Genomic DNA, 18,370 nt, shown 5'->3' on the forward strand with positions numbered 1-18,370 from the left:
GGCTCTCTGTTTAGCTGCTGAGTTTTCTTTTTCATCTAAAACAGACGTAAGCCTGATTAAAGTTAATAAACCGATTATTATGAGGTTCCGAACGTGCCAAAAATGTGTCCATGAATCCTGAACTCCCATTTAAACAATAATAAAAAAACACAATATGTCAAAAATCAGTCATCCTGATGACATTATTACCTAATCTGACCTCTGAAAATAAAGAAATTAGACCTTTTCTAACTAAACACCTGAAAAGACGTGCGACCCGAGACGTTTATTCTGTAAAATATCCTGCAGCATCCTCTGCTGGCTGAACGCTGAAGTGCAGCTGTTTTTCAAAGATGTTTCTGAGTGAAGTGATTTTTGAAGATGTTTTGACTCTGATCAGAGGCATTTGTTTTAGGCATAACCTTATTAATAGTCTTTATTTTGAGCTAATTAAGACACCCTGGATGACAGGAAACGTTTGCAGACAGCTGGCTTTCTGAGACTCCAAACTCTGATGAAATAGTTTTGTTTTCATATTTGACCTCAGGACGAAGCTAGTCACAGCATTTTGCTTTTATTTTCCTCCAGGTCTCTCATCTCATCTTCTCCCAACCCAAACTAAAGCGTTTCCAACCAGAATAACAAATTATTCAAGCAATACTGCTAAGGTTTACTGCAGCATTGCATTACTGTTTATTTGATTATTAATATTTCAGTCACAGCCCCATCTCTCCCCCTCGTCCTGACGGACACCCCCGTCACCACTGTGGACTCCTTCCGCTTCCTCGGAACCACCATCACACATGACCTTAGGTGGGAGCCATCCATCAGCTCCCTGATCAAAAAGGCCCAGCAGAGGTACTTTCTGCGGCAGTTGAAAAAGGCCAAGCTGCCGGCCCAGATGATGGTGCAGTTTTACACGGCCATCATTGAGTCCATCCTCACCTCCTCCATCGCTGTGTGGTACGCTGGAGCCACAGTGAGGGACAAACATAGACTGCAGCGCATTGTGCGCTCTGCTGAGAAGGTGATTGGCTGCAGCCTTCCATCTCTCCAGGACCTGTACGTCTCCAGAACTCGGGGACGTGCAGGTCGGATAGCAGCTGACCCTTCGCACCCGGGTCACAGACTTTTTGAGCCGCTTCCCTCGGGCAGGAGGTTACGGTCCATCCGGACCAGAACCTCCCGCCATAAGAACAGCTTCTTTCCATCTGCCGTTAGACTTGTGAACAGCTTATAAACACACAACCATGCTCGTCTTCTGTACTCGACACAACGTCACCTTATCGGCCATGTTACCATTACCTGCCATTTTTTATAGCTGAAAGTTTTATTCTAGTTTTTTTATTATATTTTATTCTATTTTTAATCTTATTATTCATGTTATATGTAGCACATTACCGAAGCAAGTTCCTAGTTTGTGAATTGTTTGTTCACTGACAATGGCAATAAACCTATTCTGATTCTTTCTTGCAGTATTTGTTGATGTTGGGTAAATTGCATTGAATTAAAGGCCGTATAATTAACTGCCATTAATATTTAGGCCTAAGTCCGGGCATCTGAACACAGTCTCCACCCTGCTGTCCCTGTTGAGCATCATCCGCAGACCCAGCGGAGAAAAGGCACACTCAATTGTCTGATTTCCCAGCAGACATGCAATAAACTCCCGCGTTTTAGTCATTTACTGACGGCAAATAGAAACAACTCTGTCACTTTCCTTTGCCAATTCCAACCAATAAGAGAACGAGAACCCTCACCAGCCAATAGCGTGTATTGCCACAACTAGGTGGACCAATCATCAGCGAGTAGAGTTCATAAAATCAGCCAATGGGGATCAGCGTAATTGTGTAGCCAGAGCGGGGTCTGCCGGGTTCACTTCGCAGCTTCTTCACCCGGCTGGTCTTTCGGATCTGACTGCAATGGCGGAGCAGCAGCATTTCTACCTCCTGCTGGGGAACCTCATGAGTTCTGACAACAATGTCAGAAAACAAGCAGAGGTAAGAAGACGCGTGCTGTCGGCGGCGGAGCGTTGAAAACAAACGCTAGCCTCCGAGACCGGCCGCGCGCTCGCTGGTTTCGCGGCAGACTCGGTAGCCCACGTGCGATGTGTGAGTCCCGGTGACGGTCGGCTAAAGCTAGCCACCAGCGTGTTGCGTAGTTATGTGGGCTTTGATATGAGGCGCGGGGACGCGTATCCCGCCGGGGCGCCATGCGTGCGCGCCGGCCGCCGACTCTTGAGTTGCTCCGGCAGGCTGGGAAAAGTGAAACGCTCTGCTTTGCCAGGAGCTAATCTCAAATCTCCAGCTGACAGAAGCTACAGGAAGTAGCGTGGAGCTAAAGCAGCTAGCTGCCCGAGCTGATGCTGACTCACTAAAGACCCATCGTGGGCCACACTGAGCCGAACACCGGGCTGTGGAGCCTGGTGACGCCTTAAAACGTTGTCATAACACCGCCTCATGAAGCCCACGGCGGGTACTCATCCTGACACCAGTTATGTTGTGGCCTTGGCTCCTTTTAGCAGCAGATACAACCAGATGGAGGCGTTTTAAACACATGTATTCCGTGATATTTATGTGTGAAGCTACTTGTGACGTAAACTGCCCCTGGGCTCCACTCAGGTGTTCATTTCCTGTTGTTTTACCTGAGGTGCGGCCTGTGAACACTCCCCACCAGGGCTAGCCTGCTGCTGCAGCTGGTTTCCTCCCTGATGCCAGACTAGATGAGGTGGTGGATCTTCTCACCAACAGTCAGCGGTTTCCTTTGTAAAGCAGGCTGCCTGCCTCTGTGCTAGGCTTATGGGCTCTATCACAGGCCAGTGTTGCATACAATCAACTTCTGAACATCGTAATCTCAAATCTAGACTGTTGACAAGGCAACCATTGGGTCATTCTTTTGAATCCACCAGTGGTTGTAAACTTCCCACCCTTCTTTCTGAATCCGTAGAATGGCTCAAAACTAAACAGCTTCTTGTTTATCAGGGATTAAATCCAGTCTCTGCAGCGTTGCCACACCGGGGCTCCTCCCAGCATGTTTTTGTGATGCTAATGTCACTTGACAACACCCTTCAGGTTGGTTATCGCTGTAGAAATGTAAGCTCCACCACATCAGATACTTAAATTTGTGGGTTTACTTTAACCTGCTGCATTCTCTTAAGGTCACTCCCAGTTGAACCAGTTTGTGAATTTCCAGCCCCGTGGTCCTCAGACGTGTTATCTTCCGTCAGGTCTGACTTTGTTTGTGTGAATCGGCATATTTGGGACTCATCTATGTTCGTTTTTCTTTTTCCCTGCAGGAGACATACGAAAACATCCCAGGACAGACCAAGATCACGTTCCTGCTGCAGGCCATCAGAGATGCATCAGCAGCTGAGGAGGTGTGTGTGTGTGTGTGTGTGTGTGTTTTAAATTCCCCCCGTCTGAGGCGAGGAAGGTCAAAACGGCATCAAAAGCACATCTTTAAGCTTTAACGTCCCCGTTTGCAAAGGGTTGATGGCATTTTTAGAATCTGGTTATTGCATCAACACGACTCGACTCGTGACTCGTTGTGACTCACTGGTTAAGTTTACCGTGACTCGACCAGCTGCTGCTTCCCTTTTCATACCTCCGAGGCTGATTATTTTTAGACGTTTGAAACAAGAGCGGGCGGTGAGGTGCTCGGCCCCGGGGGAGGGGCTTCTACGATGCTGCACATTTTAGCGTTCTGGTTCCGCTCGTCTTTACTCATAATGGGCTCGACACACGGGAGGCGACATCGCCTCTCCATTCATTTTCAATGAGACATGCATGACAAAGCGATAATGGCGGGTTTCCCTCCTACCAAGCGAAACGCGAAAAACGTGCGTGTGAAATTTTGCACTCTTGCACGTGTCGTGCACAGACGACCCAGCGACACGATCCCAGAAAGTTGGAATATTTTCAACTTTTCATCGCTGTCGCTCGGACGAGGACCAATCAACGGAGGTTTCATTCACTGGCCAGAGCAGACAGGACGCTCCGTACATCTTCGAGCAAACATGAAGGAGAAGTTGATTATTATTGTTTTATATAGTAAAATCAGAAGTAAGATTTCACATAACTAGCAGCACCTTGTGAAACATCATATCTACCACTTCTTAAACTCTGAACCGCTTAAATAACCCTAATTCCCTCCAACCTGACACAGCCAATCAAAACAAAGGAAGTTTCAATTTCGCCATGGAACAGAACGCGACGGCTTTGCCGCTGCCGCGGGTCGCCTCCCGTGTGTCGGGTAATAAAAGCGGCAGCGACGAATTTCGCTGATCGCGGTCGTTTGTTGCCTCCCGTGTGTCGAGCCCCTAAGACTTCCTGTGCAGTGGCTCCGCCCACAGAGGCTGAAGTTTTTGTCTCCTCAGGTCAGACAGATGGCAGCGGTGTTGCTACGGCGACTGCTGTCGTCCTCCTTTGAGGAAATCTACCCAGGTCTGACCCTGGAGATGCAGACTGCCGTCAAGTCAGAACTGCTGATCTGCATCCAGCAGGCCGCCTCCCCAAACATCCGCAAGAAAGTCTGCGACATCGCAGCAGAGCTGTGCCGAAACCTCATCGGTACGGTTGGAGCTGCATTCCCAGTATGGAATGGTCTAGATTCATGTTAACGGTGTCCTTGCCTCTAGACGATAACGGGACCAACCACTGGCCAGAAGTTCTGAAGTTCCTTTTTGACTCCGTGAACTCCGACAACGTTAACCTCCGAGAAGCTGCCCTGCACATATTCTGGTGAGCTCCGGTTCCTCCGCAGGCTCGCCCGCTCAGCCATCCCTCTAACGGAGTTTTCTCTTTGGCTTTAGGAACTTTCCAGGAATCTTTGGCAACCAGCAGCAGCATTATCTGGAGGTTGTCAAACGCATGCTGGTCCAGTGCATGCAGGATCAGGCGAACCCACAGGTACCCCTCCCCGGGCTGTGCTTTACCGTAACTGAATGCTCCGTAGCTGATTCACGCCCTTTTCCAGATCCGCACCCTGGCGGCTCGAGCTGCAGCTTCCTTTGTTTTGTCCAACGAGAGCAACACGGCTCTGCTGAAGCATTTTTCCGACCTGCTGCCGGGAATTCTGCAGGTACAGTAAGGGTTGTTGAGTGTTGTAAATGAGTTGTCCCGCGACCGTTTCTAACTTTAATTCAATAAATCAGGCTGTGGATGAGTCGTGCTACCAGGGAGACGACTCTGTGCTCAAGTCGTTGGTGGAAATCGCCGACTCGGCACCTAAATACCTGAGACCCAACCTGGAGGCGACGCTGCAGCTCTGTCTGAAGGTGGGTTTGGGCCTCCGGACGGCAGGTTCTGGCGTTTCAACCCTTCTCCGGAAAAACTAACTCTGCTCCCTGCAGCTGTGCGCCGACACCAACCTGACCAACATGCAGAGGCAGCTGGCGTTGGAAGTGGTCGTCACGTTGTCAGAGACGGCAGCAGCCATGTTGAGGAAACACACAGCGATAGTAGCGCAGAGCGGTGAGTGTGTGTTTAGTCATCATCTTAAGCGGGTCAGAACTTCCTGTAGCTCATGGCGTCTGTGTTCTCAGTGCCCCAGATGTTGGCCATGATGGTGGACTTGGAGGATGACGAGGAGTGGGCTCAGGCTGACGAGCTGGAGGACGACGACTTTGACAGGTAGCTCTTGTTTGAAAGTTCAGTAGAGGGGAGTCTCCTCAGAGATGTGACGTTAGACGCCGACATTCCTCCCCAGTAACGCCGTGGCCGGGGAGAGCGCTCTGGACAGGATCGCCTGTGGCTTGGGAGGAAAGATCGTCCTACCCATGATCAAACAACACATCATGCAGATGCTGCAGAACCGTGAGTGAGAACACTTTTAACCCAGGTGTAGAGTTGGGCATCGTTTGATTTTGAACGATTCCAATTCCTCGTTTCGATTCCGGTTCCTATCGATTTCCGATTCTTTCAAGACATGACATGTTTTACATGAGCCAGCTAACCACGGGTCCTACTTGATGAAATAATCTTAACTTCAACATGAATTTTAATTCTATGAACAACAACATCTCCTTCATTTAGACAAAAACATGTGTTAGAGAAAAGAAGAAAAAGACTTGCAGCACAACCAGTGTGTTTGTTTCTGACCACAACCAAAGTCTGGAAGAAGCCTCTGGGATGAGAGGCTAAATGTCTCCAACACATCCAGGAACGTTCAGCTGTTTTCAGCTAAAACTCTCAGGATGATCATGTCCAGGATGACTGAGAACTACACCTCCATGCTGCAGCAGCGTTCAGTCAGAACAGGAAGTGAAACTTAAACGTAGCTGCTGTCAGCAACAATCTAACAGATTTTAAACATTAAAACTCAACAGAAATAGTTCAGAAAGGAATTTTCACAACTTTGTGTGTGATTTATTATTATTATTTATTGTGGCAGAAGCTGGTGTGGTCCACCACAGAGAAGCTGCTCTAGCATGATTACTTTAATTATTCTACTGGTTATTGTTCAGCCTTCTGACGCTCACACACACACACACAGGAGTGTTGGTGAGCGGCTGTGTCTGACTGCTGACGCTGCGTGTGTGTTTTTATTTCTGCAGTGAGACAAACTCACCTCACACCATCCAGAGTTTGTTCCTTAAAGCTTCTATTAAATCCACCGTGTTGACGTATTTAACACGTTTCCTCTACGCTGCAGGAGGTAAAGTTTACGTTACGGAGTAAAAGTTCAGCAGACGCGTTTGTTTATATCTGGGTGGGGGACTCGTGCTGCACACAGACAGCTGGTGTGATCAGCTCTGAAAAGCGTTGATCACAATTTGCAGATCACATTTATTTTCCACGGAGATCGGCCGCGGATTCCTCTTCCGTCGGCATTCTAGGAACCGAAAATGAAACATTGAACAATTCCGGGAAAAACTAACAGTTGGAACCGTTCCAGTCGATGCCCAACCCTACCCAGGTGACATAGACGTGTTTAAATGGCTGGTTCATAATGACCCTCACAGCTGACTGGAAGTACCGCCACGCTGGACTGATGGCTCTGTCTGCCATCGGGGAGGGGTGCCACCAGCAGATGGAGGCCATCCTCCAGGAGATCGTCAGCTTTGTCCTCCTGTTCTGCTCCGACCCTGTGAGAAATGAAACCGCCACAGAGACGCCCGGTTAAGCCTGACGTGTACGTTCTTACGTTTCACTTCTGTCTCCCTCCCAGCACCCGAGGGTGCGCTACGCTGCCTGCAACGCGATTGGACAGATGGCCACCGACTTTGCTCCAACGTTTCAAAAGAAGTTCCATGATAAGGTATCTGGATGTGAGATTTGTGTTTTCCCTCCTGACGGTTGGTGTGGAAGGCTGTGATGTTTAAAGTTCTGTTGCTATGGTTTCCAGGTCATCTCTGCTCTGCTCCAGACGATGGAGGACCAGAGTAACCCTCGGGTTCAGGCGCACGCTGCTGCTGCGCTCATCAACTTCACAGAGGACTGTCCCAAATCGCTGCTCATCCCTTATCTGGACAGCTTGGTGCAGCACCTCCACGTCATCATGGTTGCCAAGCTGCAGGAGGTATGGGTCCACACATGCCGACTGTCCGCCTGCATCGGCCTCGGACGCTAACTCTAATGTTTCTCATCAGCTGATCCAGAAGGGAACCAAGCTGGTCCTGGAGCAGGTGGTGACGTCCATCGCGTCTGTGGCCGACACGGCCGAGGAGAAGTTTGTGCCGTATTACGACCTCTTCATGCCCTCGCTCAGACACATCGTCGAGAACGCCGTGCAGAAGGAGCTGCGGCTGCTGCGCGGGAAAACCATTGAGTGCATCAGCTTAATCGGCCTGGCTGTCGGCAAGGAGAAGGTAGGCGGACCGCCGCACGGTAGAGACCAGTCTGTGTGAACGCTCGTACCCACTCGTGTCCTCCTCCCGTTCCAGTTCATGCCCGACGCCTCGGCGGTGATGCAGCTGCTCCTCAAGACCCAGACGGACTTCAACGACCTGGAGGACGACGATCCTCAGGTAGAGGGACTCACGGTGATTCTGTCTGGCGTTTCTGGAGGTCATCCATAATGGCATGTTTGTGGTTTAGATCTCGTACATGATCTCGGCCTGGGCGCGGATGTGTAAGATTCTGGGGAAGGAGTTTCAGCAGTACCTGCCCGTGGTCATGGGTCCGCTGATGAAGACGGCCTCCATCAAGCCTGAGGTGGCGCTGCTGGACAGTACGTACTCCTCACATCTTTAAACATCAGACTCCACAGTTCTGATCTGACTGAAGGGTTGCTCCGTAGCTCAGGACATGGAGAACATATCGGAGGACGAGGGCTGGGAGTTCGTGAATCTGGGAGACCAGCAGAGCTTTGGAATCAAGACGGCTGGTCTGGAGGAGAAGGCCACAGCCTGCCAGATGTTGGTGAGCTGATCCGCAACACGAGCGAGTCATCACTGGTCGACTTGAGTGGTTTCTAAAATGTCCTCCTGGGTTTTTCTCAGGTGTGTTACGCCAAGGAGCTGAAGGAGGGGTTTGTGGAGTACACGGAGCAGGTGGTGAAGCTGATGGTTCCTCTGCTGAAGTTCTACTTTCACGATGATATCCTTCTGATTCAAACGTCGATGTGTGAAATGCCGGGTTCAACGCGAACTCTTGAATGGAGCAAATGTTTCTTTAACCGTGTCACGTGTGCGCGTGGCGGCGGCCGAGTCCATGCCTCTGCTGCTGGAGTGTGCCCGGGTCCGAGGGCCCGAGTACCTCACCCAGATGTGGCACTTCATGTGTGACGCCCTCATCAAGGCCATCGGCACCGAGCCCGACTCCGACGTCCTGTCAGAGGTCATGCACTCTTTCGCCAAGGTGATTACTGCTGTGGGAGGAGGTGGGGTCTGAATATGATGTGGTGTTCCCAACAGCCGTGGTTAAATCTGGCTTGTTTCAGTGCATCGAGCTGATGGGAGACGGGTGTCTGAACAACGAGCACTTTGAGGAGCTGGGCGGCATCCTAAAGGGGAAGCTCGAGGAGCACTTCAAGAACCAGGAGCTCAGACAAGGTGGGAGGTGATCATTACATACACTCAACAAAAATATAAATGCTGCACCTTTGTTTCTGCTCCGATTTTTCATGAGATGGACTTAAAGATCTAGAATTCATTTCAGATACACAATATTACCATTTCTCTCAAACATTGTTCACAAATCAGTCTAAATGTGTGATAGTGAGCACCTGTGCTTTGCTGAGATAGTCCATCCCACCTCACAGGTGTGCCACATCAAGATGCTGATCTGACATCATGAGTAGTGCACAGGTGTACCTTATACTGCCCACAATAAAAGGCCACCCTGGAATGCGCAGTTTTTTTGCTTTATTGGGGGTCTGGGGACTCAGAATCGGTCAGTATCTGGTGTGACCACCATTTGCCTCATGCAGTGCAACACATCTTCTTCGCATAGAGTTTATCAGATTGTCAATTGTGGGCTGTGGAACGCTGGCCCACTCCTCTTCAATGGCTGTGCAAAGTTGTTGGATATTAGTGGGAATTGGTACACGCTGTCGTATACGCCTGTCAAGCACATCCCGAACATGCTGAACGGGTGACATGTCCGGTGAGTATGCCGGCCATGCAAGAACTGGGACATTTTCAGCTTCCAAGAATTGTGTACAGATCCTTGCAACATGGGGCCGTGCATTATCTTGCTGAAAAATGAGGTGATGTTCATCAATGTACGGCACAACAATGGGCCTCAGCATCTCATCACGATATCTCTCTGCATTCAAAAAGCCATCAATAAAATGCACCTGTGTTCTTGGGCCATAACCGATGCCTGCCCATACCATAACCCCACCACCACCATGGGCCACTCGATCCACAACATTGACATCAGCAAAGCACTCACCCACACGACGCCACACACACTGTCTGCCATCTGCCCTGAACAATGTAAACCGAGATTCATCCGTGAAGAGAACACCTCTCCAACATGCCAGACGCCATCGAATGTGAGCATTTGCCCACTCACGTCTGTTACAACGACGAGCTGGAGTCAGGTCAAGACCCCGACGAGGACGACGAGCATGCAGTTGAGCTTCCCTGAGACGGTTTCTGACAGTTTGTGCAGAAATCGTTTGGTTATGCAAACCAATTGTTTCAGCAGCTGTCTGAGTGGCTGGTCTCAGATGATCTTGGAGGTGAACCTACTGGATGTGGAGGTCCTGGGCTGGTGTGGTTACACGTCGTCTGCGGTTGTGAGGCCGGTTGGATGTACTGCCATATTCTCTGAAACGCCTTTGGAGACTGCTTATGGTGGAGGACATTCAAATGAACATTCAATGCACGAGCAACAGATCTGGTTGACATTCCTGCTGTCAGCACGCCAAATGCACGCTCCCTCAATGCTTGTGGCATCTGTGGCATTTTGCTGTGAGACAAAACTGCACATTCTAGGGTGGCCTTTTATTGTGGACAGTATAAGGTACACCTGTGCACTACTCATGATCTTGATGTGGCACACCTGTGAGGTGGGATGGATTATCTCAGCAAAGCAGAAGTGCACACCATCACACATTTAGACTGATTTGTGAACAATGCTTGAGAAATGGTAATATTGTGTATCTAGAATGAATTTTACGTCCAGCTCATGAAAACTCGGAGCAGAAACAAAGGTGTTGCGTTTATATTTTTGTTGAGTGTAGTTACGAAGGGAAAAGGTCTGCTGTGATCTGAAACTAACTGCTTTGTGTTTCCCAGCCAAGAGACAAGATGAAGATTATGACGAGCAGGTGGAGGAAACGCTGCAGGATGAGGTGAGACACGACCTCCGACTGACGGGAGATGATTAAACGAGCTGCATATGCCCAGAGTGTAAACGTTATTCCAGTACTCCTAAACTAATCCTGTCCGTCAGAGAGAGCGAGAGCTCCTGGTGTCACTCCAGTGGCGTCACAGTACTTTAACGAGTGCAAGTACGCGGCATCTCCCTCAACCTGGGGCTCCATGCAGGACCCTGCGTCTGCTTTCCTGTGTTTTATTCTCTTCTCTCATCATTTGCAGGATGAGAACGACGTGTACATCCTGACCAAAGTGTCGGACATCCTGCACTCGGTGTTCAGCAGCTACAAAGAGAAGGTTCTGCCGTGGTTCGAGCAGCTGCTGCAGCTCATCGTCCAGCTAATAGTAAGTTCCTTTTTGGAAAACAGCCCAAAAATCCTCCGACTCCTTTGAAGCTAACGGTGTCCTGCTGGTCCTTAGTGTCCCAACAGGCCATGGGCTGACAGACAGTGGGGGCTGTGTATTTTTGACGATGTAATCGAACACTGCAGCCCCTCCTCCTTTAAGTACGCAGAGTACTTCCTGCGCTCAATGTTGCAGTCTCTGTGCGACTCGAGCCCTGAGGTACGGCAGGCGGCGGCGTACGGCGTTGGCGTCATGGCTCAGTTCGGCGGGGAGAGTTATCGCCCCTTCTGCACAGGTGCGACCCTAGCAGGAAGCGCTTTGTTCCTGTGAGCAGGAACGGCTTCGTTCATCTGGGTTTCTTGTTGCAGAGGCACTCCCCCTGCTGGTCGGAGTCATCCAGGCAGCAGATTCCCGCTCAAAGGAGAACGTCAACGCCACGGAGAACTGCATCTCTGCTGTCGGGAAGCTCGTGAGGTTCCGGCCCGAGTGTGTCAACGTGAGTGAGGTCCTTCCTCATTGGCTCAGCTGGCTCCCGCTCAAAGAAGACAAAGAGGAAGCTGTCCACACCTTTGACTTCCTGTGTGACCTCATTGAAAGGTTGGAAGTGATCGCCCACCTTCCTTGGGATCAGGATCACAGCGTTCCTGGATGTTCGAGTAACATTTCTTGTCTCCTGCAGTAACAACCCCATAGTCCTCGGACCGGAAAACGCCAACCTCCCTAAGATTTTCCTCATCATAGCTGACGGCGTTGCAAACGAGTCTGTTAAAACTGAAGATGCATGCAGTAAACGGCTCGCAAACGTTATCCGCCAGGTTCAGGTGAGCAAGAACGTTCCTGAAGTTTTATTTTCCTTCTTGTTAGGAAGTTTAACAGCTGGTTCCCCCTGCAGGTGTCTGCGGGATTATGGACTCAGTGTGTTTCAACCCTGAACGAGACGCAGCAGAAAGCCATCCAGGACCTGCTAAACGCCGCCTGATCCCTCTCCCACACCACCAGCCATTTTCCCGCCCATGAAGGAAAGTCGAGCTCCTGGATCTCTTCCATACACTCCCTCTTCTTCCTCTAGCTCTGATCTGTAGTGTGTATGGAGGCAGGCTTCACCCCGTCACCACCCCCACCCTGCTGCTGTAGAACTCCGCCCACGTTCCGACTTAAGGGGGCAGTTTGGATATAAGCAGAGGACTTTGGCCATCCACCTTAAAGACTGTATTTAAAGAAGGGAGAATCCCGTCTGATCAGCGTTCCGTGTCTTATCTGGACGATTTCTTTCTAACCGTTCCCCAACAAGCGAGTCTAAACATCGCCCAGCTCGTGGGGGGAGGGCAGTGGGGGGGGGGGGGGGGGAGAGACAGATCCTTTTATTTTTGGACTGAGCTGCTAAACAAAGGGGAACTGCACACTGGGCGATCACTGCCTGTCTCCTGTGAATTAATTTTTTTTTTTTGTATTGTTCCCGGTGTCACCTGTGGGGGAGGGTAGCCTTTGCCCGCCACTGTTAGAAGGTTTGCTTCAAAGTAAAAGCATGTTCAAGTGGTTAACTAGAAATACAGTTAAGACGTCCCACATCGTCTGGTTGAGCCGGTCTAAGCTCGGTTTTCAGTCTCTTTCACGGGAAGTTAAATGTTTACGAACGACTCTGCCCCATTGGGTAGCAGGTGGACAGAATCTCCACGGAGACGCAATATTCGGTGTGGTCGCAGCCGCGGTGAGGAACACAAATTGTAGAGTTAAAGGACCTGAAACACGTCTTTGTGGATTTTGATCCTTTGCGGCCCCGCGGGAATTAAATGGAATTCCAAAAACTACAAACAATAAAATTACATCAAAAACTCTGAAGATATGTTTTTCTTTAAACTCATCTCTGGTTGTCGTTATCCAACGATGCCTGAAGTGGGGAGGTCCTATTTCGATATCGATGTTTGAAGTAATTCGATATCAGCCCAAAAACAGCGTCGTATAATATCGGACTGCATCAAAAATCTCCGATATAAGCAGTTATGGTTTACATTTTTGCAACCAATGGTTATTTTTAAAAAAGAAGCCTTTCATACTTGCGGTTACTGGCTCTTGTTCTCTGATTGAGTAATATCACTTGATCAAGCCTTTCATACATTCCACTTTACGAAATGGGTAGAAGTGTATGATTTGTGCTGATATCGGGATTGGTCAGTACGCAAGGCTGTAATATCGGATCGGAAGTGGAAAAAGTTGTATCTTGACATCTCTAGCCTGAAGTACTTCAACTTAAACAGATGAGAGGCCTATAATTTCCATCGTAGGTAAACAACCGCTAGACGAAAAAAAACCCCTGAAATTCAGATCTTATTAAAAAAATAATCTTATTACGGTGAACATAAATATTTGATCAACAACAGTCCATCTCAATACTTTGTGCATCTTTTGTTGGCAATGGCAGAGGTCCAACTTTACTGCAGGTCTTCACAATGTTTTCACACTTGCTGGTATTTTGGCCCATTCCTCCATGGAGATTTCCTAGAGCAGTGATGTTTGTTAGGATCACCATTAGCTTCCACCACCGAAGCCATCCTGGGGTCCAAATCACAAAATATACAAAATCCACATTACATCTATGGCTTTATCCAACCAAACAAATCACATTTCAGACAGAACCCAGCGGGTTAGCCTCATGGGTTCCAACTTTCAATAAACAGAAAACGTCTAGGTGGAACCACTGCTGTAATATTTTAATGACTTAAGAGAATGCATACCCTTCTATTTGGGGTAGTGTATTCCATTCCTGGCAGCAACAGAAAATGCAGTGGTCCATTTTAATTTGGTATCACATGCATACCTAGTACAGTGGGTGTGTATCTGGTCAGAGTACATAAACTTCAAAAAATGAATCCGGTCAACCCATTAAAATGACTTTATGAATAAAGTTAGGGTTAGAAGTAGATTCTGCTGCAGTTTACTATTAGAGGCCATGATGATGTGTGGTGCATTTCAGCAACTAGTAGCATCAGAACATCTGAGAACCAAACAAGCAGCCTTGTTCTGGACGTACGGTACATTTAGCACTTGATGTTTTGGGGCTGTTGCTGGGCAACGTGGGCTTTCAACTCCTCCTACTTCTGGAGACTGGCTAGACCACTCCAGGACCTTGAAATGCTTCTTATGAAGCCACTCCTTCGTTACCTGTGCTGTGTGTTTGGGATCATAGTCATGCTGGAAGACCCAGCCACGTTTCACCTTCAGTGCCCTTGCTGGTGAAGGGTTTTCACTCAAAATCTGATGATACATGTCCCCATTCATTCTTTCCTTTACTTTGATGAGTTGTCTTGGTCCCCAAGCATGATGTTTCCACCCCCATGCTTTACATTAGGCATGGTGTTCTTTGGATGTAACTCAGCCTTCTTTCTTCTCCAAATACGACGAGTAGAGATTTTACCAAAAGGTTCTATTGTGGTTTCATCTGATCTGACCATATGACATTCTCCCGAACCTCTTCTGGATCATCCAAATGCTCTCCAGAAAACTTCAGACGGGCCTGCACATGTACTGGCTTAAGCAGGGGTACCGGTTCACATCTGGCACTGCAAGTTCTGGGTCCCAATTGGCGTATCGGGGAGTCCATTGAGATCCAGAAGCGTGGCAGTGACGCCATCAACTGGGACGAAGGGGCATACACCCGTCACCCTCAATCATAAAATGTTGGAGCGTGAACCGAGTTAGGTGCTTGTTCTGTGTGCGCCAGAAGCGGTACAAGTGGTAATGCTGCTGGGATTCATAATTTTATCCATCTCAGCAGCAGCACTGCATTCTCAATGTCCAAAATGTGTGTAAGTCAGGTCCTTAGTCAACTTAAAGTTGTGCACATTTTTCCTCTAGGTTTTTTTTTTTAAAATAAATACCAACGTTTGCGTGGAAAGTTGCTTATGCAGTTTTCTGGTCCCATTTTGTGCGTAAGCACGCTTTATAAATGAGACCCCAGGACTACTAATTTGCATCACTGACGTGGCAAGATGGCTGCTAAGAGCAGTGGTGGTTTGTTAGGCCCCACAGCTACTCTTTCATTTTCGTCTGTGTGTAAGCTTTTTTGGCTAATGTTGATTGAAGTTGTGCAAACTGGTGCAGTTTTGCATCTATGAGAACGATCAACAGGATAAATGATCCAAGAATTCCAACTTCAGATCAAAGCAAAGACAGGATACTTCCAACACATGGCCAAGTTGTTTGCAGCTTCTCCAGTTCTTCAAGGATTTTTTCTTTGTTTTTAAACTACCACGTTCCCGTTGTGCTCAAGGATATAAGCTACAAAACACTGACCAAAGGGAAGAGACAGGACACACAAGGTATGTCTTTGTTTGGCTACTTTGCGGGTGGCTTCTCTGTTTTCCACTTGGACAATGCCTGATGGTGAAAAACCAAGTAGTCGGATGAACACTTCATTAATTGAAAAACCACATCAAGCTGAAGTCCAACATGTTAAAGGCAGAAGGATTGCAGGATCATTACTTTTCCATCTACTCCTCTTGAGTGGCGATGTTAAACTGAATCCTGGTCCGTCTGGCAACAACAGTTGGGATTCTTCTACTGGTATACAATCTACTCACAAATAGTGTTGAAGTGCTGAGGATGTCTACTATTCCTGCACAGGATGGAGATATTACATTAAAGCTGACTCATCATGCACTAAATCCTTCACCAGTAAACGTTGGAAATATTAAACTTTCTGCAATGGAACAGGATGCAAAAGTCTCTGGACCTGCAGCACAAAAGTAACGTGAACATACAAAAGCCAGGATGAATACAAACTGAGGCCTAGTCCACACGTAGCCGGGTATTTAAAAAAACGAATATCCGCCCCTCCAAAAACTTGCATCCACACCAACTCATTTAAAAAAAAACTGTCCACACGTACCCGGATAAATACGTTGTTAAGGACATGCCAGACCTGTAGGCGGCAGTACTTCCCCTGAATTGTATCCAGTCAGCTTAACTTTTCGTCTTCCTGCGGTCTTCCGCAAGGAGCAGTAATTCCGCTTGCAAACACAAACAAGCAAAAAGCGCTTGGACAATTGATAAAGCGAGCGCAGCTCTGAGGACATCCATGCTGTCGGCTAGTGTAAACACAGGTCGCACACGTGATGTCAGCATTTTTTGTCGTGGAAAGTGACGTTGCGGACCTTAAAACTCCGGTTTTGTCTGTCCACACGCAGACACCCAAAACGGAGAAAACGCAGATCTTCACTTTGGCCGGAGTTTTTAAAAAGATCCGTTTTCGTGTGAAAAAACTCCGTTTTCATGTGGATGACAGGCCAAAACGTAGAAAAATATCTACGTTTTGGCAGATCCCCGGCTACGTGTGGACAGGGCCTGAATCAAGCAGGGTTATGTACACAGCAGCAGAAATCATGAACGATAAGGCAAAGTTTTAAGTGATATTTACTTATTGCTATGAGCAATAAGACAGAAAATGTCACGTCAAAATATGTTTAGGAAGCCCACCAAGAATAGTAATAAAAGCATTTAAAATAAATACCATATACAGTTGAGGAAACGTTGGTATGATATGAAGTGTTCGCTGCGTAAGCAAAAACCTTGGCTCCCGGGATCCCACAGTTTCATTTTAGCCCGGTCACTAGCGCGTTTTATTGCAATGATCCAACGTTTGCTGTGTTCTGGATCTTGGGGAATTTGGCTCTTCCCTTATCTCGTCCGCGTCTGTTATAGCATCCTGGGGCACCACAGGTCTCTACCATGTTTCTAGTTTGGGTTTTCTGCAAATATCAATAGCCTAACTGCGGGCAACTGTCTGCCAAGATGGTGCCACTCAGTTTGAACTGTTGCATGTATTGATTTACATAAGAGAGACTTTTAAATGATCCGTTATTGAATTGGACACTTGTGGTTTAGAGTGCTGTGCTTTCATTTACAATGAAATTTAACATAATGATTTTACATGATCCACCCTCTCATACTGTATCTTATGAACATCTTGATAAATTATTGAAGTCACTTAATGCACGAGCTGAAACTATTTTAATGGGAGATTTTAATAGAAATTGGCTGGATAGTAGGAAAAAGGAAAACTCAGAATGATTGCATTAAACATAAATTGCATCAAATGGTCACCAAGGCAACAAGAATCACCCAAACTAGTAAAGCACTATTAGATTTAGTTTTTTCAAACAAACCAGAGTGAGTTGTTAAAACTACAACCTTTTAACTGGCCTCTAAGCTAAATTCATGATGCACTTGCATCCTCTACTCAGAGGATTGCACTCTGGCCGTGTTAGCCTTGCTGCTTTCTGCAGCTGTTTCCTGACTATGCAGGAGAGGGTTTTGGCCCGTCTCTTCACAAACAGGATAAACAGGACTTTGCTGGGCATGGTGAAAAGGCTAGCTAAAAACATGAACACAGGTCCCCAAATAATAAAAGCTACGAAGCCGGATGCAAAGTTTAGAGCAGAGCAGCGACCCAGAGGATTCCTGATCAAGCAGACGCGTGAGACATCTAACGACCACTTAGAGCAAGCCAGCACAATAATCGTTTATGCCCGCATCTTAATGCATCAAATATTAGATTATTTTCCTCAGCTCTACCGACCGAGCACCCCAGCCAAACAAACCACACGCTGTCTACAGCTCGCTGTTGATGGAGAGTTTATGGCACGGTGTTCTTCATCAGACATTGGTTCAGAGCGCTGTGGACTGTCATCCTAAGGTAAATGCCCTTAGATACACTTCTATGCTGCCTCATTACCCTGTGCCTTCTCAGGTCTATGCCCCTCCACTGATCAAGAAGATGATACGTTTTTCTTTTCCAGACAAATATTCAGTAGTTGAATTTATCCAAACCCGGCAGATGGAGCTCGTGCTCACGCTTGGTGATAACTGCTACTGGCCCAGTTCTCTTCAGGGTATGGCCCTCCACCAGGCCATCAACACATTCTGGACTACAACTGGGAGCAGACGGAGGTCCACGTGGTAGGGTTGCAACTTTTCTGCTTCCATAATTCTGTAGGTTTTTCCACTCAGCGTGGAATTAATGTCATGGAGTTTAGTGTTAATCCCTCCATCTCTACCGTCTACATTTCTGACATTTGTGTGAGCGGATGTGTGTTACTGCTGTAGTTCTGTCAGTCATCATATGAAGTGATTCTGAACTATTTGGTTTGGCCGTTACCTCTTTGCTAGTAACCCTAATAATCACTAATGTGTAGTGCATCATTATTCTACAGAGCGCTAGTAAGGCCACAGAAAGGTAAAACAAAAGCAGAGATGACCTCAGACCTTCAGAGACATGTGGTCAAA

At 47.8% G+C, this 18,370-nt stretch overlaps 1 protein-coding gene across 1 annotated transcript; it reads left to right on the plus strand.

The window, feature by feature from the left end:
* The first annotated feature begins 1,818 nt into the window (after nt 1–1,818).
* Nucleotides 1,819–12,928, plus strand: kpnb3 (karyopherin (importin) beta 3). The gene is made up of 26 exons (XM_015941770.3): nt 1,819–1,976; nt 3,272–3,352; nt 4,352–4,544; nt 4,613–4,715; nt 4,787–4,883; nt 4,951–5,055; nt 5,129–5,251; nt 5,327–5,447; nt 5,519–5,606; nt 5,683–5,789; nt 6,938–7,062; nt 7,144–7,233; nt 7,321–7,494; nt 7,565–7,783; nt 7,859–7,942; nt 8,013–8,145; nt 8,215–8,336; nt 8,417–8,513; nt 8,602–8,774; nt 8,857–8,968; nt 10,664–10,719; nt 10,967–11,089; nt 11,165–11,384; nt 11,458–11,686; nt 11,769–11,910; nt 11,982–12,928. The coding sequence occupies exons 1-26, from the start codon at nt 1,899–1,901 to the stop codon at nt 12,066–12,068; spliced, it is 3,282 nt and encodes a 1,093-aa protein (XP_015797256.1). The 5' UTR covers nt 1,819–1,898; the 3' UTR covers nt 12,069–12,928.
* Nucleotides 12,929–18,370: the final 5,442 nt, after the last annotated feature.

This window comes from Nothobranchius furzeri, chromosome 14 (assembly GCF_043380555.1).
Source record: "Nothobranchius furzeri strain GRZ-AD chromosome 14, NfurGRZ-RIMD1, whole genome shotgun sequence".
In the NCBI taxonomy this organism is placed as follows: Eukaryota; Metazoa; Chordata; class Actinopteri; order Cyprinodontiformes; family Nothobranchiidae; genus Nothobranchius; species Nothobranchius furzeri.

Bases quoted from the DNA above. Each gene is read 5' to 3' on its own strand.
- kpnb3 (XM_015941770.3), top strand. From the start codon at position 1,899: ATGGCGGAGCAGCAGCATTTCTACCTCCTGCTGGGGAACCTCATGAGT. The intron at 4,884-4,950 runs GTACCCCTCCCC...GCCCTTTTCCAG, and splicing joins AGGATCAGGCGAACCCACAG to ATCCGCACCCTGGCGGCTCG. The intron at 8,775-8,856 runs GTGATTACTGCT...GGCTTGTTTCAG, and splicing joins TCATGCACTCTTTCGCCAAG to TGCATCGAGCTGATGGGAGA.